This window comes from Opisthocomus hoazin, chromosome 1, assembly GCF_030867145.1.
Source record: "Opisthocomus hoazin isolate bOpiHoa1 chromosome 1, bOpiHoa1.hap1, whole genome shotgun sequence".
In the NCBI taxonomy this organism is placed as follows: domain Eukaryota; kingdom Metazoa; phylum Chordata; class Aves; order Opisthocomiformes; family Opisthocomidae; genus Opisthocomus; species Opisthocomus hoazin.
The window spans coordinates 12,680,810-12,705,069 of NC_134414.1; the positions used below are offsets into that span (position 1 = coordinate 12,680,810).

The 24,260-nt window shown below is 40.9% G+C and overlaps 1 protein-coding gene across 2 annotated transcripts in view; it reads right to left on the bottom strand.

The window, feature by feature from the left end:
* Positions 1-398: 398 nt before the first annotated feature.
* Positions 399-24,260, bottom strand: part of NOX4 (NADPH oxidase 4) — a 115,428-nt gene continuing 91,566 nt past the window's right edge. The window contains exons 14-18 of one of the 2 annotated variants that reach the window (XM_075425094.1): positions 12,231-12,350; positions 8,673-8,781; positions 8,024-8,092; positions 5,856-5,956; positions 399-598 (exon numbers count right to left, since the gene is read on the bottom strand). In XM_075425094.1, the coding sequence (XP_075281209.1) occupies positions 478-598; positions 5,856-5,956; positions 8,024-8,092; positions 8,673-8,781; positions 12,231-12,350 (520 nt within the window). In that variant the 3' untranslated portion in view covers positions 399-477. The remainder of the gene's footprint in view (positions 599-5,855; positions 5,957-8,023; positions 8,093-8,672; positions 8,782-12,230; positions 12,351-24,260) is intronic. The other variant, XM_075425179.1, reaches the window with a different exon arrangement.

Below are 24,260 nucleotides of genomic sequence, written 5' to 3' on the forward strand. Positions count from 1 at the left end.
TATGGAGTGTCTCCACCCCAAAGCCATGAGATTTGTATACCAACAAAAGCAATAGGTCTCTGTAATACGCGATGTTTTGTCATTTGGATTAACCTGGGGTTTGGTTTACTGATCCAGCTTCAGGCGACTGAAGTGGAAGAAGTTCAAACATTCCACAGATTCTTCTTCCACCAACTTTTAAAGCAATTGTGTCTCTCCCCAGCTTCTGTACTTTTTAATTAACAGAAACAACTCCAAAGAATCACCGCTACCACAAATACTGTGTGAGCGCATTTGGCTTTGAGGATAAGCACTTACTATTTATTGGTATACTGCTGCATCCATCATTTTTCAAGGTCTTAGATAATCATAAATAAGAAAATCTGTGCTATTCTTTGGTACATTTCTGTCTGTTTAAACCACAGCTGAACTTTGTGTTGTACAAACAAAAAAATTGCACTTTTATCTTCTAGAGAATCTTGCTAGTCCAACAGACTTTCAGCTGAAGGATTCTTTATTATACTCAAACCTTGTCCCATAAGAGTTGCTGCTGTTGCTCAGTTTATGAAGTATCTTAGAGAGTTTGTTTGGTCCACAACAGAAAACTCCAATGGTCTTCCTGTTAAAAAAAAGAAAAAAGAAAAAAGTTATGACATTTCAAATAAACAGTAACTTCTAATGATAGAATTGGATTCCGGCCTCACTGTATTATGCATAAGCCAGCTACGCACAGATTTTAAGGTGAGAACAGCTCACTAGATCATGTAGTTGGTCTTACTGATGCCACTCCATCTCTCCCAAGTATCCCCACAACAAGCCCTATTACTTATATGACTAAGACAACTCCTCAGAAAAAATTATCTCATCTTAGCCTCAACACACCAAGTGATGAAAAACTACTACTTCCCACTCTTAATTTTTTCCATGATTAACCACTTTTTTTTTGTTAAAAATGTGTCTTACTGTAATGGCTTCATTAGTGTAACTCGTGATTTACACCGGCAGGAGATCTAGTCACTAACGGTGATTCGTTACACTAATAAAAACAGGGCACTACTAACCCATGATTATTTCTGGCAGCAGCAGAATAATTTTACCACTTCAGTTTCACATTAGCATGCAATCTTTCCTTCATCAGCTGTACTGGTAAGTCTTACGAAAAGCCAAACACAGACTACGATCCTTGTTCATCACCCACAGCTATCAGCCTGGGTTCATTAGTTAACCTGACTTTTTTACACCACTCCACCGACAACAGCTCCTTGCTTTCTGGTCACCTTAAACACAGGCTGTAAGTCAGACTCGTGGTCATACAGCATCTAAGGGCCCAAAGCAGTAGCCTGTATCAGAACAGGGCACATCCACAACAGCAGCACTGAGCCACTTGTGATATTCATCATCTCCCCTTTTTTGAAAGATGAGGAGAAGGGAAAGGAAGGAGCAGGGAAAGAGGATGTGATGCTGTCTTTTCTATATCATGAAAACAAAAAATTCTTCATCTTCCTGCTGAAACTGTGCCACTACAGAGAAAGACCTTAAAGATTTACTGGGATGGAGAGACAGCATGCAAGAGGGAACATGGCTCTAATTGTGATCTACAGCATGCACCAAGAGGCTGGAGACTTGAGTTCTGGTCCCTGCCTCCAGGATTGTTTCAGTATTTTATCCAGTAACTATTTAATATAAAATATCTTAGCACATGCAGGACAGCCAAACACACAGTTTAAAGCTGCCAGTGTATGTGTTTGGTGAGAGAAGGGAACTAACAAATATAAGAAGAAATCTCTGACATATACTGTCAAGTGCACATGCCTGATGTTAGGCAGCAGCTCAACTAGCATGGCAGTCCACGCTGTACCAACCAGTGCACAGCAACACTGGCTGAGCACAACCCAGGACTCAAATGATCAAAAAGCATCACAAAGTTACACAGGTAAATGCAACCATGCTCTTGTGCAGGCACCTTATAACACTGACTTTAGTGCCTTCAATCACACCATCTCTCCTATCAATCCACGGCAAATATTTATAACTCATACTTCTCTCACCATTATGTATATCTATTACACATTCCTGTCCTGGCAGTACTCCTTTCAGTGGCAAGGGGTGTTGTGCTGGCGGCTGGACTTGCAGAAATAATGAGAGCGCTATTGCTCACTGCTCTCAAATAAGATTCCTCAGCACTTGCAGACTCTGAACACCCTCTTATCTGTGCACAGTGGAGAAAGAGGGTGCATGAGCTGCCAGCAAGAATCTGTCTAATACCGTGTATTTAATTGAGAGAATTAATGTTGTTGTTTGTTTTCATTAGTGTAATTAGTACAGACAACTGATAAATAAAACCCAAAGCGTTCATCTGTTTCTCTCCCTTCCACTACATATATATAGTTCCTGAAGAACAGACACGTCTATGCAGCACGCACTACTGTATTCCCATCCCAGAAACATCCTTCCAAGGCACACAGAATTTTTGGCTGGTAGGCAGAATCACAGAAAGGTTCAATGGTTTGCCTAAGGTTACACAAGAGACCCGTGGCTGACAAAGAACGTCTCCTGAAACCCAGCTGAGCCACTGCCCTGCGCGGTGAGCCAGAGGCTCTCAGACTTCCTTCCCGGGACATCCACCAGCAGCAGCTATTCTGCATACCCCTCCACGTACCATGTACCTCCCACAGCTCAGACCCCACGTCCCCCCCATCTATGTCCCCCACTTCCCCACCTGCAGATACCTTCCTCCCCTTCTTGCTTGGCTCCCGCCCTGTTGCTGTGACACAAGTAGGCAGGCAGCTGAAAGCAGCTACTACACGGAGCAGCACGCTACTACCCTGACCTGATGGGCTTTCATTGGTCATCACTTGTTTGGGACAACAGCTGCCCTTGTTGCTCAAATGAAAATAGACAGCTAGGTATTGCTGAGGCATACTGTCTGAAAATCTTTTAAATACCACTAACGTTTACACTTAGTGAAACTGTTATAGACCATTCTTTGTAATAACTATAAACATTAATATAGGAATATAGGATTTTAGTCATTCAGAGCACTAAGCAAATAACTCCTCAGTGTTCCTCTGGGATGAGTAGGTCAGCACATATTCTTACATCCATTTTATGAACAGCAGGAGGTGAGGGAGAGGTGAAATACTTTGCTACCTAGAGAGGACAGAGTCAGGACTTTAAATGTTCCAGTTTTAAAACCCATATTCTTTCCTAGAGAGAGATTTCTCGTTTACAGTCCACAAGAAATGCATCATGCTGCTCTACGCCTTCTTCTCCCACAGATACTCATGTCTTTTTCTAGGTCAGACTCCATCTGGAAAAAGCACGCGTCCATCCGAGCTAAGCAAAATTGAGAAAGCGTGGCAGCCAAGGCATGGTGTAAGACAACCGAACAGGAACAAGGCTGCTGCTTCGTCCCCAAAGAAAGAGCATGAAAAACAAGACAAATAATTCATTATATAACCTGTCCCAATGCACATCCTTGGGACTGCGGGTGTCATATAAAATATCAACAGTAGATGGCACGCGTCTGCTCCTCTTAGGCCAGAAGAAAGATTTGGGAACCTGATGCTGGGTTGTCCCATGTCATGCTCTGAAGGTCTGGCAAAGCTCACTTACAAATGCACTTTGCTTATTTGAGACCCAAACAGCAACAACAGCAACAATTCACAAACCATAAACCAAGCAGAGGCTAAACCGATGAGAGGCTTGCCAGCTGCGTGTTTACTTCTGTGAAGCTTTTACTAAAATCACAAGATAAGAAGTGGAAAATACCTTGGCTGCCCATAAACCAGCCCAAGGGGATGATTGCAGATACATTTGAAAACCTGAACACTGGCACCAGATGTTGGAAACAACTTGGTTTCCCTGGTTTTTTGTTTTTTGCTTTTTTTTTTTTTAGTCTGTGTATTGCGGCAGGGTCATTTAGGTGGAAAGTTAATGAGAAATAAGAACTGAAATAAAGTTAGTAGAAGACCAGGAAATTGGACTATGGAGAAAAATGGAAGTTCCCTGTCTCATCCAGGGAAATAGGGAGAATATTTACCTACAACAGCAAAGTTTCTGTTGGATAGCTAAGTTACAGGTTGCACTACTGTCTATAATGTTTCCTCTAAATTCCCTATATTCGCTTCCTGGAAGTTTTCAAGGCCAGGTTGGACGGGGTCTTGAGCAACCTGGTCTAGTGGAAGGTGTCCCTGTTCACGGCACGGGCCTAGAACTAGATGACCTATAAGGTTCCATCCAACCCAAACCTTTCTATGATTCTATGACTCTATGATTCATTCCATGATTCTGTTACATGTAACTACGTCTATAGATACAGACCTATATCCATAAACCCTGCTAAACCCTGCTAAAGGGGTGACAAAGCGTGAGGAAGCCTAGATCTTAGCAAGTTGCAGGATAATCAAAAGAGCCACCAAAAGACACCTTGCCTAGAAATGGTAGCACCATTTAGAGACTTGACGTGGAAATGCAGAGGAAATGGTACTTGAAGTTGAATTAGGAGTAATGTCCTGGAAAGCACAAAAGAAAAAGCAAGCATGATTACAACTAATAGCTTCATCTATATTATGTTCACGTACAGCCTTGCAAGGAAGTGGCAGAAGCCTCATAATTTTCATCTTTTAAAATTGCGTTCACACAGTTAAACAAAAAGACATTAGAATGGAGCATAAAAGGTCAACAGTCCTCTGTGCAGAGGACACTGAGCCACAGAGTCAACTTGCTACTCTGATTTCTCTATTTCCCTTTCTTTCCTATGCTTCTTTACTATAAACCCTTTCTCTAAGTGGTACTCCTTTGCACAGTGTGAGAATCCTACTATGGATAGTCCTCTGGAGCAGCCTTTGGGGTATCTTGGCAAGAGACCCTGCCCACAACATCCTCCCGGACCTGAATCCAAGATACATACTGTCAGCAGCTTTTGCTGCCAACAGTGATACATACTGGCATTCAGTATTTCTCAAGAGCCAGGGCTCAGTGTCCCCTAGTCATATCCAGCCTCAGAAGACATGAGTCAATAAGCCATGGGCAGATGTTCACTTTGCAAGTGCAACCAAGGACAAAAACTTCTTGATGGAAAGTTCTGCAGGTGAATGCAAGAGCACCTCTCAACCTGGTGCACCCAGATTACTATCACCAGCTACTGAGGGTGATTTGCTACCACCCTGATAACTTTGCCAGAAGTGGATTAGGGAGGATTCAGACAACCCTTTCTACCAGATCAGCTTTTAAGGCGGAAAACTGGAGTGGGGGGTAAAATACTCAACAAACAACGCTGGATCTGCACAAAGACATTCCATAGTCTAATTGCATGTCTTCTCTGGTTTACAATGGCCCTGTTTCAGATGATAACATGTTTGCCTAGCGCAGTAAAAAGATATTGTCAGGTCTTAACAAAGAATAAAAAACGTGCTAGGAATCTCCAAAGACAATATATCCTCTAAATAAAAGCAATACAAGACAGTCAGATTCTTCTGCATTTTGTTTGTAAATCATGAAAACTATAGGAGAAGTCAACAGTTTTTAAAAAATGCAACTTTCTAAATAAAACCAGCATATGTTGCAAGCAAGATATTGCCATGGACAAAAACATGCAATCTCTGTGCAGTGAGATGGAAATCTATTACTTTTATTTTCTGGGCCACTGAGCATCCTAGCTGCATGAAAAGATGAACTGTTCTGAGTGGAAAAAAAAATGTTTCAGTTTGTACAGGCTATCTCTCACAGTGAAATATTAGCTAATTTCAATATCAGTAGCTTAAACATTACACTCTAAGATAAAACCCAAAAATATTTTCCTACACACATAACTAGAAACAGGTAATATCCTCAGCCTTCAAATTGTGGCATCCTTCAAGCGGTCTGGTACTCACCGCCTGTTACACTTTGCTATTTCATCAAAAAGGAGTTTCCACCGGGGTCGTCCAGTCAAAAGTCTTGAGTTTAAAGCTTGGTATTTTTCACCAATTATTTTCTGCAAGAAACAAAAAATTCCATTCTGTTTAATTTGCAAATTGCCTCACATCACCCAGGGCTCCCATTTCTGACATTGTCTGACTTGCCATATTGCTGAGGTGTAAAACCTGAGCACAAGTATCAGACAGTTGTGATTAAAACTGCAGCCATTTCATGCACCAACACCTCTGCTCACTGCCTCCTCAATGGCTCTCTTTGGTGTTCATTACACATTGTTCCTCATACAGCTGCTCATTAATCTCCCCATTACGTTTAAACCAATTTATTTAAGCCATAAAACAATAAACACGCTCCTATTATTCATTCCCTCATTGGCTTTTAATGCTAAGCTGGAAGAAACACTGCTGATGCAAAAATCATAGTTCTGTCTGAACTCTTTTTTTCAACTTTGTACAAGTAACTATTAAGATGACTAGGTCTGAAAAAGTAACAAGGGAAATCTTACATTTCTCCCTGAGAGTAGTTTGCCAGCTGTTTTGAGCTGCCTTAACAGCAGAAAGTAGCCAAAACTGTTCCCCGGATGGATCCAACCCATCCCAGCAATGCAAACTCACCAGCATTTTGATAAGGTCAAATGCCCTTCCATTGCAGGGCATTCCCTTTCTTTGGTTTTCTGCCCTAATGTTATAGAAAGGCAGAGAGAAGTTACATCTTCTCTAGGTTCCCACATTCACTCCACTCCTGAATGACCTGAAACATTGCTCATACCAGTGCAAACACAGAGCCTTGGCTAACTCATCCTCCATCGGCCTTTTATATTCAAGAGGCATTTGCTGAAGGATGGGCTAGGCTCCCTGTTGTCACACAGGCAGGCTACTTCGGAGCAAAGGGAGCACGAAGTGAAACTGCCCTAATTTTGGTAGCAGTCAGTGCTTTGGACTAACACCAGTGAACACACAAGCTGTGTGGCAATGGAGAGTTGAGTTTAAGTCTCCCTAGAGAAATCATGAGCTGCATTATGGTTCATGCTGGTTTTGTTCAATAGCCACAAAAGTGACTTTAAAGAAAGACTGAAAACAAAGTTGACTTAAATAAACTCAGTAGCTGCTTGATACACAATATTAGAAAAATTGCTTTGATTTGTCTATTATTACTACCTTGCTGTGTCATTGCAATGCAGTCCTTCTTCGGGTTTTAATTTTCACCTAGTAATTACATACCAGGTTCATTAATTAGGTATCTTCAAGCACCACACTCCAATCAATATATGGCATCCAGACATTAAATCTGTAGTGCACTGTTCATAACTACTGAAGCTATCACATCTTTTAGACTATTGGATAGTGTTCCTACTAGAGCTGTGAATGTTATGTTATCTCCACCTGATACCAGGCAGATCACAGTCCTTTGAGCATGGTTTATCACTGCCTTTCATGTTTTGTAGTAACTGCTAGGATTGGTTCTGGGCTCACTGTAGTCAATGGAAAGCTTCCAGACATAGCAGGGTAAAGAATCAAGCCTAGGCTCCTGTGCTAAATAATGTAAAATGAAGATCGTCAGTATAAATAGCTATGGGAGATGCCAAGAGTTGGGGAATTAGCCCAGCTTTGGGGATGGTAACACATGAGAATCGACAGTTCAGTATAATTTCCAGTCTCATACATCAAGAAATTTGTAACTCTTGTCAATATTTAGAGCAAAGAAATCCAAAGCTTTTAAAAATAGCTAATTTCTCTCAAAATATTTAGTTGAAAAGAGGATTTGAGCTTGCAAGCTCCTAGAACTATTCTGTTTTGATTCTTAGCCCAGAAATGATGCAGATTTCCCATCAAACATGGCCAGCTGTCTGGTCCGTGGCCTGGCCTGGAAGGACCTCTTTCCTAGAAAAGGAAGATATGGATTTTTGCCAACATCTAATCAAGTTAAGGCTACTGGACTAGATCCTCTTAACGCTGTGGGGATGGACTTGCTCTCTTGCCCTAGTAATGAATCAGTCACTTGAGTTTACGATCTCATTTCCTGCTTTTACCATCTGCAGTAATACCCTTTTGCTTTTGACTGACAGTTTGCATTGCCTACTACCCCAAGGTCTAATTCGGTTTACAAACAGCATTTAGCCACATACCTGTATTCCATCTGTTTGACTGAGGTACAGCTGGATATTTATATAGTCTGGTCGATTCTCCTGCCAAAGCTGGGAGGATGATAAAAACAGCTAGTGAAATAATATCCCTTCTGTTAATGTAAGCGTAGTCACTTGTGCCTACTATCCTGAGGGACGTGGCTTTCAGCATCAGTGAAGTAAGCTTTTTAATGAAGAAGATACATTTGCATAGCACCCCTCTGTGAACTCCAGAATGTTGCATATCTTTCTGTGTGCAAAATACTATTTTAAGAAGCTACACTGCTCTTAAAATCCACCTGAAATTCTAAATTCCCCTCTCTTCTCAATCTGTCTACTATCCAAATGGCTAAAGGTGCCACTCAGACCCCTCAACATGCATGTTCTTCTTCCATCTCACATATTTCACAGGTAAGTGTCCAGAATAGTGATACACGACAACAGTGTGTAATGAAATACCAGTAAGAAATACTCAAACTATTGTGCAGCTACAGGCACAAAAGGAGTCTGGGTCAGGTAGCCCAACAGAGATACTGCTGAAGCTCATTTGCTTTGAGCAAGGCTGCCTTTCTCTATAGCATGTCAGTTGTGTGGTGTGGACATACCCTGCGTTTATGAAGTTGTCAGCATCCCTCCAAGCAACACCCATTACCTTGTTATGCAACATACAGAGCAGATCTGCAAACCAGCGGAAAGATTCAATGTCCCTGCACACCCAAATGAAGTAGAGTCTTCTGAGCTTGTAGCATTTCCAGCCGTCACTTGAAAATAAAATGTCTGGGTAATTAAAAATTGCCATTGAAAAAGGAAACATTAATTAAGATGCTTTAGTGGAAATCTGAATTTCCATTAGAAGCCAACTGCTAAGTTGTTCCTCATCCTATGATACATCAGACACTGAAATGACCAACACAACCTATTAAGATGATGCTGAGAATATGAAACCTTTAGCACAGAGCTAACACCCTTCATAGACACTGTTTCTATATCAGGAAGTTATCAGCTATACAAATTATTTGGGCTGCAAATATGGATTAATGCATCATTAATCCAAATATGGATTAATGCATCATCATCAAACTTTTATTTGAAAGTAAAGCAGACATTCTAAGTTCAAAAGTCTTATGTCAATCCTTTATTAGGTTTACAAAGTGACCCATAAGAGGAAAATATTGACAAATGCAATAAAGTAAGGACTTAATTCTGCCTTTATATGTGAAAGGATCTGGTTAATTGTAATTAATAATCTAGAAAAATCACAAAGACCAAATCAAATCAGAGCTCCATTGTGTTAGAGAACTGTGTGACACATTACAGTCCTCAGAAAATGCTGGTGGGGAAAGCGCAGTCATGGGCAGATTCTGGTGTTGTATTTAGAAAAACAGGACTTGTGCCAGACTTCTAATGCAAATAAAACACAAATATAGCACAAAGGAAGGACTGGAATGAACTGGGAAAGAAAACAGAAGTGAAAAAAATCCTGACGATTAATGAGTTCAAAGAAAGAACAAATATTTAGGAAGTGTCTTCTGAGTTGGCCAATGCTGTTTTCTGTTGTTCTGATGACTGAAATAGCCAGTGTACAGATTGTTTCCCCCTTTTCCTCCTAAAATAATTTTCAGATAGAGAAGACCATCACCTGTCAACTTCAAATGCTAGTCCCAGGAGCCAACCCCAGCAGAAAAATTTCATGATACATCTCACCATCCATTGTGCATTATTTAAAACTCTAGAGTTGCTGGCATACCCATCAAGGGTATCATATTAACAGATCTACAACAAGTGATGGCTCCAATCACTGTCTTACCTCCCTATACCTCTAACTTACCCTGTAAGGCTGAGCAGGGAGGATGGAGACATTCTCAGCAGCTTGTAGGGGCTGAGAACTCACATTTTGTGTAAACTACACACGGAGAAAAGTGCTTTAAGACTGGAGAGTACAGTGTCTTTCAAGTCCTGATTTCAGCTTTTTTATTGGTAAACTGTTGACCTGCAGAGCTGGATTTCCTCCATCTTTTCCTGACTGCCTATACTAAGACAAGCCCTTAGGAAGGGTCACAATTTCGTCAGATGTGACAAGATAACTATGGGCAGTAGCAAGGAAAATAAGTGCTTTTCACTATAAAAGAAGAAAAAAATGCAAGCCATTTTGTATTGAACTGCTGTAGCTCAGTAATAAAACACCACTCTCGGTGATGAAACACTGCACCTGGACAAAGAGGCTGGACTGTAAGACTTCACGAAACAAGCCAAGCATAGATTTAAAATAGATATACATGACTGGGTCTACCTCCAGCAGCATATATTATGCAATAATGGTGCAATCCCCCATTACAACTGTATATAACACCTGTGTGTTTCTACGTTACCACTGCCCATAATAACAGCCACTATTTACAGACCCTTCTGCATGAAAGCCACTAGCTTTCCTTAATTAAGTTATATTTTCTTAAAAAAAGGGCACAGGGAAAGGGCACAGGGTTCAACAGTTCAGTGGAGCGAAGGGCAGGAGCAGGAATTAAATTGTGTACATGCACCAGGAACACAACTGAGCAGGAAACACATTAGTACATCGACAGGCTGCTGATCTCCCCCACACCTGCATGTCCTTGACATAACCGGACTGGCCCCGCTGCCCTACAGCGCTGGCATCGTAAGGCAGTTTGCATGTTCACACCTGCCAACTTCTGCTTCTAAGCCAGGACAAAGACAACCAGCAAATCATCCACTAAACCGATGTTTTGTTGATGTCTAAATACTGAGAAGGAAAGCAGGCTAAGACTGTTACTTTCTCCCAGAATCACAGAATGATTCCCCTGCACAGTGTTACAGCGCACAAGGGGAAGATTGGCCACAAAGGCAGGTTATGGGATTGGCTGCTTGGAAGGCCATTTATGGTTTTCTCCAGATAAATCGATATTGCAAAAGCTTTTGGACACTAACCTTCTATGGCAGTATCTGTGCAAGTTCCTACAGCCTCTGATAACACACTGGCAGAGGCAAACATCTCATTACCTGCTGTTGGCCCATCATTGTCATCCGTGACATTTTTGCTAAACCCTGTCAAGAATAATCCATCAGGAGGAAAATGGTCATCTTATCCACCTGAGCCCCAGGCTTTCAGCAAAAATGTACACATTTTTTGAGAGGATGATCCATACACTCTCAGGAAAAGACAAGGGAGCCCAAGATGGTCTTTGAGGGCTGCAGCACTATGAGACAGATGGGGCTAATAATTTTCAGAAGCACTGAGCACTGTCAGGTCCAGCCCAGCTCAAGGACAGAAGAATGGGCACAGCATCTAAATTTTAGGCTTTAACATCACTTTGGAGTTAGAGCTAGCCATTCACATGTTCATCCTAGGACAAACGCTTCAGTTGCTCACTGTAAAACCCTCCCAAAGCCAGCTAGCCTTTCAACACTTCAGGGAAGGTTTGCTTCTTTGGTTGGCTGTTTACACCGTGCCTATGAAACAGGGATGCTTAACCTGTGATGGGAGCTCTTAGCCAATAATCTAGCAAAAAAAAGAAAAAAATCAATAGCAATCATAAAAGCAAGACTATTTCACACAGTGTAAGATTTGGTGAGAACCATGCTGCCAATGTAACAGAGAAACAAGAGGTGAAAGGTTTGGGCTGAATAGAATGTCAAAAGCTTAAAATTGAAAGAAAAAAGAAAGAGAAACAAGAAAGAAAAAGTAAAGCAAAAGGCATACCTAAAATTTAAACACTATCTGAATCCAAGTTGGTCCCTTTTCTTTAAAAACTTAAGCTTACACATTTACAGAAGTCAAACAGACCAGGAGAGCTGGCCTGCATTTCCAGCAGAAAGACTGTCACAACTTCCTGACCCTCAAGAACTCACTATCATAGTCCATAGCCTCATCTAAGCTGGGAATAGGGGAACAAGTCTAGCTGAAGGGCTGTGACTACATTAATCACAGGCTAGGCTGGTGGCAGGAGATATGGGGTAGTGACGCTGTCCCAGCTCAGGTGCATTACTGGCACAACAGTGCCGCAACTCGTTGGGTTGCAAAGCCTGAATGAGATGATTTATGCTCTTCAGGGGACATCCCTTCTACCTCTTTCCAAGGAATCATTCATTTATATTATGCTAATGGCAGCTTTTCAATACTCTGAAAGTCTTTCTGACATACACTACAATGGAAAATTGGGGGGGAAATTGCTTTAAAAGGCTCAAACTCACTTACAGCAGTGTGTTGAGTACTGATGCAAATGGTGTAACTCCAATACCTCCAGCCACGCAGAGGCTGACCTCGTAGTACAGGGATTCCTCAAAGGGACTTCCAAAAGGTCCATCCACATAAAGTCTGCAGAAAAAGCAAAAAGAAGACTTTTAGAGAAAGCTGCTAAAATCAGAGAAGAGAGGGAAAGAAAAGCAGGCTGGAATTAGCATCCTACAAAGAATTTGTTTCAATTTCTTATTAGTCTTGGGATACAGAATAGGAAAACCTTTTCCTGGAAAGCTTTATGTGGAGAGAAACCAACATACAAGTGGTATGAAAATCTGTTATATGAAATGTCTTGGCACATTCCACAATTAGACAAGCCATTTTTTTATCACACAGGTGGAGGTGGCTAAATTATGGCTGCCCTTTGTGCCTAGTATTCGAGGGCAAAGAAAGTGCTGCACTGGAAACAATAACAACTTGGTGGGTCATAAGCAGGAAGAGAGTTTGGCTAGCCCTGCCTAGGAGGTTCCCATCCTGAATATCAGCAACAGCTGAGATGGACAAAGGGGTAGAAAAACATATCTTTTTGTGGCTTCCCATAGTGCTTTTCAAGGTCCTCCAGGGAATAAAGAAGAGACCACACATTCCATCCTGTAGTGAGCAAGAGAAACAAATTAACATCTACCTACTCCTTCACATCCAGACCCTTGGGGATGTGATCTATCCCAATCATACAGGATATCTGAAGGGTGGGAGGGGAATCCACTGAGTTTACCTCTTTGACTCATGTCTCTCATTTTTACAACAGTTTTTCCTACCTGTTTGTAAAGATCATTTAGGAAACTGAGTCCCATTTCCAACCCATTTTTAATATTTCAGATACTGCTGGAAAGTCAGTTGACTATAATTTTAAAATGGGCTTATAGGAATCTTCAAAAATTTGACCTCCAAGTCCTTCCTACACTGCTGAAAGTCTGACCAAGGTCATCCACAGACAGCTCAAAATGTATTTGCTGTAATATCTCTAATAATATTCACATACCCCCTGTTCTACTTACGGAATACCAACTGCATATCTTACTTCGGTAACATGTTCACCTTTAGAAACTATTATGAAGACAACCTGAACAGTGCGTTTAGTCAAGATCAATTCTATGTATGAGTGGCTCACATTTTAGGTAGCTGGTGAATACAGCAAAGTGTGGTGGGACCAGCACTGCATTCAGCAGCTCAGTGACTAGGTATTTGCTCACAGCTATGCTGACCGATGTTAACCTCTGGCCTGAGTCCACACAACAGTTCCAACATACATATTTTCATACACACACACACACACACATATACTGATACTATTATGCAACTAAGCTAGGTGTACTATTTGTCGAATAAAAGGCCATAAGCTTCTCCTTTGTAGCATCAGCCAGAGAATTAAAGGCAGATGAGACATCTCTTTCCCAGACAAACTCTTCCAACCCTCATATGATTCTTTCTTTTTGAGGGCTGGATTTTAGCCATAACTTAAAACTTCAGCCTGATCTCATTTCTTTCAGTTTTGTGGTCTGACCTTTGGCATCTTACCAGTCAAGACAACATTTTGTCTGGGTGTCCTTGGCCAATATGGTCCTGTCTAGGAAATTTCTTCCAGGCCTCTGCTATTGCTGACATCTTGATGTCTCATATGTTAGGCTCCTTCTTCTACAGTGTCTTAGCTAAACACAGATAAGTACCTACTTCCTGATGGATCTGGAGGCAAACAGGCTGATCCTTAACTATGTCCTGTACCTTACAAACTCCTCTCTTGGCTTTTGGTGTCCTACCTGGAGAGAAAGGGAGAAGACACTGGGCTAGTCACAGCCATCATTGGAAGGCACTGGAAGTGCTGGCAGCAGACATTTTTAAATAACCAAAATTCCTCACTGATATTTATAACTAGTGAAACTGCAACCTAAATATGAGTACTCTTATTTCTGTCTTTGTACTCTGAAGTCACTACAGTATTCTACAAATGTTCTCTTGAAAAATCTCAAAGCTTTTCAGTGTCAGGTATGTTAGTACCAGCATGATGAGAATACTAGAAAAACAACTTCAGTCCTTACTTAGGACAAACAAATTATTTTGCACAATGGGGCCAAGAAAAACTTAACTGGACATGTGCATACAATACAAACAGAACTTTAAGCATCTTCTCATTAAATATTTCCTGTTTCATAACACTTTATACCGTCTTTGCTGAACAGGGTTTATTTTCCACTAATGAAATGATGCCATTGCTGGTGCAGAGTGCAGCAGCTGCTGCTTTAAGAGATCTTCTAAGTGTTGCACTACCATCTGAGGAGGTAAAGGAGCATCTCTTATTTAAATAAGTAACAGGGGAAATGTAGAGAAGCAGGTTGTTACTCTGAAATTAATCTCATCCAGGGGACATTTTGAGAGAAGTCCACAAATGTTACAGGTCTCATATCAACAGAGATCTAATTTTAGGTTATCAGTATAGGGCAAAAAGAAAAAACAATACTGGATAATGAAGTCCAGCAATGGAAGTCCACTGTCATTCCTGGCATACCTCTTCTACATATGTTACCCTAATCAGATCCTTCCTAGCTGGTGAAATCTGGAGAATTACTCCTAAAGGTATGAAAGGCATAAGCACAGGCCTGAGGGAAATTCTTTGCATTTTGCACAAGCAACACTAACTTTCATTTGGATACACAAACTTAAAGTCAATATTTTTTGGGGAAAAAAAACCAAGCAAACAAAACAAAAACAGACTAGCAAAGCAGATTTTTCCAGAAATGACCACAGCGGATGTGACAATAGTCATATAGTCTAGGGATGCCACTTAGCACAACTCCACTTAAGTCTACTTGAGGACTATCTGAAGTGTGCATGTCTGTCTGATCTCAGCAGGGACTAAGCAATTCCTGGAAAGTTGGAGTGCCACTGGATATCACTGACATGACCAGAGTTGAAACACGCAAAACTAGATCTGGTCACTGCAAACCAGTCAAGCACAGTGCATAATCCCATGACAGAAATGCAAGAAACAATCTTCAATTAAGTATGCATTTTGGTCAGATGGCTTTGGTTTGTGGCCCATTAGCCCCATCTGGCCTGCAAAATATTTCTGTCTGCCCACTGTGTCTTCCTCTGACGAGTGAGGAGCAGTTGTCTGGACAGCAAATGCAGTCAGAGAAGCCAAGAGCCTCCTGCAGTGCCTGCATGTGGTCCAGCACAGAACAGCCAGAAGTCATCGCTTACAAGTGTGAGAAAGAGAAATGGGGAAAAAGCTGGAGAAATACTGCTACTGCATCAACCCACTCCACAAGACTGCCTGAAAAGACTGATTCCAAGGATAGCATGATCTCCCTGGAAGATTTTATTGGATGCCATAAACATGCACTATTTAATCCTGTTTTACTATGGGAATAATTTATAACTGAAAGAAATGTGGTTCTGATGCCTTGATGGAAGTGCTCGTTTAGGAACTGGTCCTTCTTTTATTCAAGTCAGTGGAAGAAAAAAACCTCCTGATGCCGTATTGAACAGCGCAGTGATGAACAGAGCAGCGATTCAGTCATGGACTTTTGCGGAGACTATGCAACTTTCGCTTCCTGTCAACTTGTTCCTTGCTTTCATTTGGTAGTACTGAAAAGTTGTGCATAAAAGCACTTCATTATTGCAAATGAAAACTGACAGTGTTCAATACAAAGACAGACAAGACAAGGGGGTAAGAGGACTTTTTGTTTCTTGAGTTGCACCCCAGATATATCACACTACCATACTACGTTCTCCTATCCCCCCAGATTTAATTTAATTAATATGAAGGAAGGGAATGGAATTTTACTGAAAGTTTAGAAATTCCCCCTTCAGGCAAACTTATTCAAATAACGAGTTGTTCTTTTCACATGCATTGATTTCCAGTCTTAGGAGTGCTCTCAGTTACTCTGGCACAATTTCTTAGTTCACAAACAGAAGAAAAGCTCCTCAAAGCAGAACAGATCACAAAAAATGTCAAATCACATTATTAAAAAGCATCTTACAGGTAGCTGGTGAACACATTTTCTTTTTAAAGCACACTTACATTCTACAATACAGCGGTACAGAAATATCCCAACAAGCAGCAAGACAGCTTATTCCAGCACTGGGCAATGCAACTGCACTAACATGGAGGCTGTCCCTAAACCAAGGGACACTGTCTCAGTGACACAGGCAGCTGTACTGCTTTTGAGACCCAAGTTATTATCTTCCATACAGAACTGCATAGTGAAGTGTGGAGACACCTGCTCATGCCTCTGCTGGACTTGGAACTCAGTGCCATGCTTTACTTCAGGGTGTAGGTGCCCTTAGAAAAGTTTAATGCTTATATTGTACTTCACTGCCCAACTGTAAATGTTGATATTACATATTTTTCCAGGCTCTTTGGGAGCTACTGTAAGACATTATCTTGGATATTAGTGGAATAACAGATGGATAGGCAAGTTAATTCAAGAGCATGTAGGAAATTTTAATTAAAGAAGTATCAGCATTTGCAAGCTGAACAAAATGCTTGGATGCAAAGTCTGCATAGAGCACAGAAAGTGAAGTCCTAGTCTGACTGAAGTTTGTGGCAAAACTCTTACCAATATCAACATAGCAAGGATTTCACCCAGCAGTACGAGATTTTATATCCTTGGAGCAGTATTCAGTTTGTTACTAAGACCCAGGTGTAGGTATCTTTGTGTAAGCATACTGAGTAAATTCTCCATACAGTCAAAAGAGACGTAGTCAATACAGTTCATAGAGCCTAGTGAGAGATTCAAGTTGTGATGAATTGCTCTCTATGTCTACTGACTGTATTGACTCAATTCAACAGGACCTTAGAGATCGGTGTCCCTCTGGAACAGCAGCTGCAAGCAAAAGAAAACTGAAGTGGCACTAGATACCTAGTCTGACACGCCTGAATCCAGAAGTAGATATCCACTGAGATAACTGGAGCTTTGATACCTAGCTCACACACAGACACCTACATTCAGATGTCTCCAGCTGGAGCTGAATCCCTCCCCCGATACCCTGTGAAAAGCCCATGTCATTGACTTCAACAGGTTTTGGATAAAGTTCTCAAAAGTCACAATAAAATCAGCTAAACAACCCTCATCACATGATGGTTCTTCTTTCTAACTTGTCCTACCGAAACCACAGCTCAGTACTGCCACGATGGATACAGCTTGAGAACTCCAAGGAACCGACTATCTTACGGCTGAAACAGTCTCCTTACGCTCTTCTGCTGCTGTAACTCTTATGCACCAGAGAGATGCCACCACCTCCCTCTGATAATCCATAATACCAGCCTCCACCCCCACGTGATAAATATTCAAACCAATGCCAATGGGAAATCAGTTCCTCCCACACTGCCCTTCATGCCTAGGAGGAAATCTCTGTAAACATCTGCAGAGCTATTTCATTATCTCCCTTCAAATTCCTTCTTAAGACTCCTCTTTTCTCGAATATCTAAAAAAACAATAAACCAGAAGTTGACAGTAGGTAGGCTGCCGATGTGCCTGCTGTAGCGCAGTCTTATTCTGGCCCAGTACTGTATCACTGTTTCCTTGAATTTTCTGTCTGATCGTATCCATCTACTGTCTCCTGTTCTAGTTTAAGTTGATTTCATCAGGATAGTCCCTCTGCTGTGTGACTGTGTGCATCAGAATGGCTTCCTGATGCATGACTGGTTCTTCAGGGCACTAGGATAATACAGAAAAATTAAGAATTACTGGAAACCATCCAATATTGAAACTTCTATCTGACGCAATCTTTCATGTGCCAGGTGTGCAGCAAGCAATACTGACTACAAAAGTGTTCCACTTTGGGTTCAATGGCTTAGCTCACAGTGCTCAGTAAAAACCTAGCTACAACAAATCACATGATTTTATTTTTCAAAGAAGTTGCACTTACTACTGTTAAAGATTTTCAAATACATTATGCAGCAAAAATCCAGAAAGCTGTTTCATCTTTTGAAGTCAACATATGACACTCCATGATACTGTTTAAACTTCAATTAGTAAGTGTACACTCTGACAGTATTTTTCCAGTGGGCTTGTAATTATTGACAACATTTCAGTACTAACAGCCCTTTACAGATGAAGAACCACCACTGAACAAAGCACATTATCCTTAGTTTGTACGGATTTCTGAAACTAAAATGGCTTTCAACGTTTAAATGTGTAACAAAATGTGACATCTGTCATGTGAGATCAGAGAATCCTAAGTGTTCTCCTGATATTGTGAAGGGTGGTGTTTTCATTAAAGAAAACAGCAGCCCTTAGACAAGCAAGCTTGTAAAACCCAGTGGGTCCAATTTACTTTATATACTATTTTGCGTAAGATTGCAAAATGTTATTACTCTAATTCATATTTCATTAGGCATTCTCTCATTTTTTTTAACAGCTTGAGGTTAATTTCTGATTGATTATTCACATTTTTTCCTTTTAATTTTAGACATATTCCTACAATATGTACTAGAGCTTGTGGAAGTTTTCTTTTCTACACAAGTTACTTCCTTTATCAATTGGTGAAACATCCAATTATAACAATGTAGATGGCTCAAAACCCCATAAAATCAACGAGCATCAGACTATCTTCTCATAGAAACATGAAAAATTGTTATAATTTTTAAAATTATAGAAAAGCCATTGGTTTTAGTATATCTCAGTTCCATTTATTCTTCCCTGGTTCGGCAAAACAAAATGAAATCACTCACTCTTCAGCTCATTGTACTCTCAGGGCCCAGAGAAGACTGAAGAAGAATTTCCATTCCTACAACACCCTTAGCAAAAGAAAAGATATTGAAGGCATGATGACAAGGGCAAGAAAGTGGAAAAGCAGAGCAAGCAGCTCCTTTTTCATGGATAAGGCTCCTTCTGTAAACCCTGAACTGAAATCCATAGCTGTCTACGAGGCACAGTGCAGGTTCAAGGAGAAGAAGATCCCACTGGAGTAGGCTGGAACACTACATCACCAAAAGCCGTACAGCTGCCTACGGGCAGCTGGACTTGTAACAGAGGAGTGAGGAGGATGGTGGAAGAGGAGAAAAGAACCCCGTAACTATGAATGAAAATTTCAGAAAAGCTTAGAGATAGAACTTCCACTGAAGGCAACAGAAAACAGACTTGCATGGATGGACATGCTTGTAAGCATGTCTTTTCCTTGTTCAGGACTTCTTGAGCAATCTGAAGGTAATCTCTCAGACCAAGTTCATCTTCCTCAGAATTGAAAAAAACTGTCTAAATATTGCCTAAAGTATTTATGGAGTGCCCATATTTCTTATTACTCACTGCTGACTATCATAGGAAAGAAGCAACAGTTTCGACCATTCACTTCATTGAAAAGGTCTCTAAAACCACTATAAGAGCTACAATCAAATATAATTATGTATTCAGACAACTTTGTTCTCTTAAAGTACCTGTACTTTCTGTACCAAATTCTTGGGTCAATATTCTTAATTAATGTTGTATTAATTCTTCTCCATGGCAGCCTTTGTACTGTCATTCTTATAAAATTTATTTCTTTGATTAAAGTTCAAATGAAAAAAATGAATTCATTTTACTATAACAAGAAATCCAATTTTCCACTTATTTCCTTACCAATTACAGTATCTATTTTGTGAAGTGCCTTCCTCTCTGTAAACTTGTCTCCTACCAGTTTTGCCTCAGTTAATAAAGTAAAATAAAAAGAAGAGCATTTATCATGACTGCACCACCTATTGTAACTTGCTTTTTGAAAATTTAGTTCATTACACCATTAAGTGATAAGATGCTGCAGACCAGCAACCACAATTAGGTTGAGTGTGTTTGCCATATTTCTCCACAGCTCATTAGCTGGCACAGTAGTTATCTGCCCATCTCTCTGAAAATGTCTGCTGTAGAGCGATCCACTTCCATATTTGACCTTTGGTCTCTTTCAATATTTACAGGAAGCTTTTTCTTGCCTATACTGTTCCCTTTGGTGGTCACCTCAGAGTTGCCATCCAGAAGACAGTAAGGGTCCTTCTCACAAGCAGTGCTGATATTAGCACTGAGCCTCCTCTTCCTCACTTGGTAAATTATACTCACTGAGACAGGATATCCCACACCCCCATGTCAGTGGAAATACCTGCAGCATCAGTATCTCAGGATACAATGGGATATCTTAAGTAACTGAAGCATACTGAAGCAACTGGATTGCAGATCTCAGATGCCGATTCAAGGTTTTCACACCTGTAATTAGTACACATTAACCAGCACTGGAGGTCTAATGCAGTTTCCACAGCCAGGGTTTGGGTATTATCAAGTTAAGTAAAAAGTCTGTATGAGAGTTTAGGACTCAGGAAAGCTTGACATTCAGCATATACATGAGACACCGTAGTTCCCCACCCCTGGCAGCTGCTTTGCACCTACAAATATACTCGGGGGGCATGTTATACCAAGGGTCAAAATACTTTTTTTGATAGAGTAGGCTGGGGGAAAAAGGAGACCACTCTAATTAGACATCCACACTGCCAGTAGGCTTTCCTGATCAAGCTCTAACACACCTTAGGGCTGAGGAAATAAATGTGGGCACTTGCTGACACATCCCAAGGACAACAAGTGCAGAAATTAAAATCCTAGCTAGGTACCTGCAGAAACAAAAAGGGAGGAGAGAAGCAGCTGACGAGTGCTGGAAGATATAGCCGGCAGCAGATCAACCTGAAGACAAGGACAGGCATATCATGATCCCCTGCAAAGGCAGCCCGCTCAGTTTCTTCGGACTAGATTAAGCAGAGATGGAGAATTCAAAATGAAGAGAATAAGAAGGAAAAAAAAAAGGACAAATCTCATAACAAATTCTGAAGTTGGAATGAAGTAGTTAATCCTGCCATACAACGGGATCCTTAATACACAGCAAACCTAAGCATAAATATGCTACCTAAAATGTAATAAATCCCCAAGAAAACTTTGTCCTGTCTTATTGCTGACTCTTTTCTGTCTTAGGTGTACATTAGGTAAGCACAGTGACTTAGTCCAGCCAGAAGCTCTGGACTACTGTCTTTTTAAGGAAATGTCTCTCACAGCTACACTTCCTTTATAGAAAAATGCTCTCCATGAGTCTCACATCATATACAGACCAGTGAATACGCCTATAGAAAGACATTTCCTTCAGGGCAGCTTCATGAAGCAAGTAATACTGGTTTGAGGGTCTATAAAATATCTTTGCTTGAACTTAGCTGCCAGGAAGCCTAGAAAGAAGTTCTCTAAATATTGATCTGACGGTTGAGGAGTGAGGTCTGCAAGATAACGATACGGCAACTTGAGATGGCTTCCAGATGTTCAGTGATCGTCAGACAAGCTTATTTCCTTAGGCAGACAGTCTCTTATCTGGAAAGGGCTGCAGAAAACTTGCAAGGCCAAAATGGAAAGAAAGAACGTCTGCTGAACGCTAGGGTGAACCATACACAGTTGTAGTAAAATGGCAGATTAAGGATGAGATAATCCAACTTTGAGCAGGAATTTCTGAAGTCAACGTAAGCCTATAGATGAATCTGTGTACAGTTCACAGGCAGAAGCTTATCAAGCTACCAGAAAATATACCGCATTACATTGTAGATGACCTCAGTCCAGCCCTGATCATCTTGACCTCTTCATTGTTTCTCTCTGAATATGCTCCAACTTGTTTCAAGTTCTGTTTTCTAGAATGAATGCACCATTATTGTCTGCAGTGTTCTAATTTCAGTCCTGCCAAGGCTCTATATAATGGCATCTTTATGCATAGGTGGTAGTGTCATTATTATTACCTTTCTAGATATACAAAGATGCCTATCTCTGTACAGCCCTCTGGCCTCTTGGGTTATTCAAAATAAAGAATTTTTAAGTTCCTTTAAGCTGTTATCTTTCTATGTGCTGTAAGAGTATCCATGATAACAGAGAGTCTTATTTTTAGCATTTCTGTGAGCTTTAAGCAGCTGAGAGAGAACAGGTGACCCCAAACAAGACAGCTGAGCAAGTGACTTGGTGAGAGACAGAGAGAGGGGACTACTGTTTAAGTACTTCAGATCTACAATTCCTCTCATAACCCTTCCCACCCTTACTTTTCACCAACATCCTGAGGATTACAACCCGCTGGGTGAGAAACACTGCTGTAGGGCAAGGTGACTGTAAGGCACTGAAGAGAACAGAGGCTGGACATCACACCAGAATACACCTGGCATAGAGTCAGTGTCTAAGCCGAAGGGGCTTTTGCTGTAGGCCCAATACCACTTCCTATTGACCAGGCATCCTGTGAATACACAGAGAAAACACACTGTCTGTGACTGGTCTTGTCACTCAAGAGACACACAGTATGTCTGACTAGTGAGACTTCTTGCATAAAACCAGTATCCTGCAGCTCCACACTGGCCAAGCTGATCCCCGTTACGTTCACTGTCATTGTGAAATGTAGATCACAGGACTGTACCCCAGGTCTGGCCTCAAATGCCACCTTTGATCGGCCAGAGAGGAAGAGAAGTCCAGCCTTCTAATCCCATCTCCCTCATGCTGATCTACTATCATTTCCAGAATGTCATTTACATCCTCAGCTATGCTCTTCCTTTTGATGAAACCAGGTAGCAACACTTTCTCATACCTCCCCTCCACAAGATCAGGAACGCTTAATTTAATAGGTTTAATACTCTGATACACGCAGACAAAAGGCTGTTATAAATTGTTAAGTATAATCCTAACATTTCCACTTTCCCATTCGCTGTTTATTCTTCGTTGATGATAAATTCTCTCTTGGCAAACTGTCTGACATTTCTGCCTATTGCAACTCACCTTCCCTTTCTTCCACCCACCTCCTGAAATTTTCCAGATCATTCAGAAATCTCAATCCATCTGCTCTGAAATAAACTGTCCTCCCTGGCCCAGTATCTGAGGATTTAATTAACTTGGTGTTTACATCTCCCTCCTTGTCATTCATTACCTGATAAATTGAAAAGAACAAGTCCCAAGATGAACTGCTGCATATTTGATACCTCATCCCTTTTAAAACTGTCTGCGTAAGAACTATTTGCTGCTTGCCACCTGTCAGCACTGACTTTTTCTTTTTTTTCTTTTTAATACACTGTGCTGTATTCTTATTTAGACCATATTTTGCTAAATTCTCTGTGAAAAAAAAAAGGTGACTCTAGGACGAATCAAATGACAAAAAGGCCACTGAATTCCACGATACCAGGATTTAGTTCTGCCGGACTGAAAGGCATATTGTCCAGCAGATATCCACTACATAAGTGGAGATAAATACCAGGTCTACTTTTCAGTATTTATCCTGATGTGGTACCTATATTTGCAACTAGATTTGCACCAGGAAATGGGCAGTACACGATGGATGAAATCCCAGTTCTCCAGGTTTTGCGTATCTACCAAACTTCAGTTTTTGAAGAGCTGACTCTGTATCCATCAGCTGCGATCGGTGGTCTAGGTTTTCCGCGTACCATTTACTTTCTTTCTATTTAAGAGTTGCCTTAACAATTGTAATTTAAACAAATTGTAAAGTGAAAATTGGACTGACAACTTTCTGATTGTTCCTTTCGGAGATTCTGAAATTGCATTCATGTTTTTCCTAATGGCTGCATTCACAAACCACTTGCTAAAGCACTGCCACGTTTCTAATGTTCCTACTGCTACATCTATTTCGGAAGTGCCCAAAGGTCCCTAATCAAAAGGTAGTTTCCCCCTTGGGGTACGAACTTTACAAAGAGCACAAAGAGGAAGGACGAATGCAGCAGCTTGGGTGCTGTGCTGGGATCCAACCTGCTCTCTGCCATGCCTGCCTTAGGAGAACATGGGCAAGTCGGTTTGACACCATGGGACAGCATCTACCTGTTACACAAGAATAGTTCTATTTCTCGAACAGAGAAGAGCACTGCAACAATGACTTCATTAAAGGCTGTGAGGCCCATAGATACATCTATAATGGTGGTCATAAATCCCATAAATATGTGGATTACAGTCCTTAATAAGCAGACAAAAGGAAAGGAAGGACAACATTACACAAAGGAGTGTTTCTAGGGATTCATTGTTT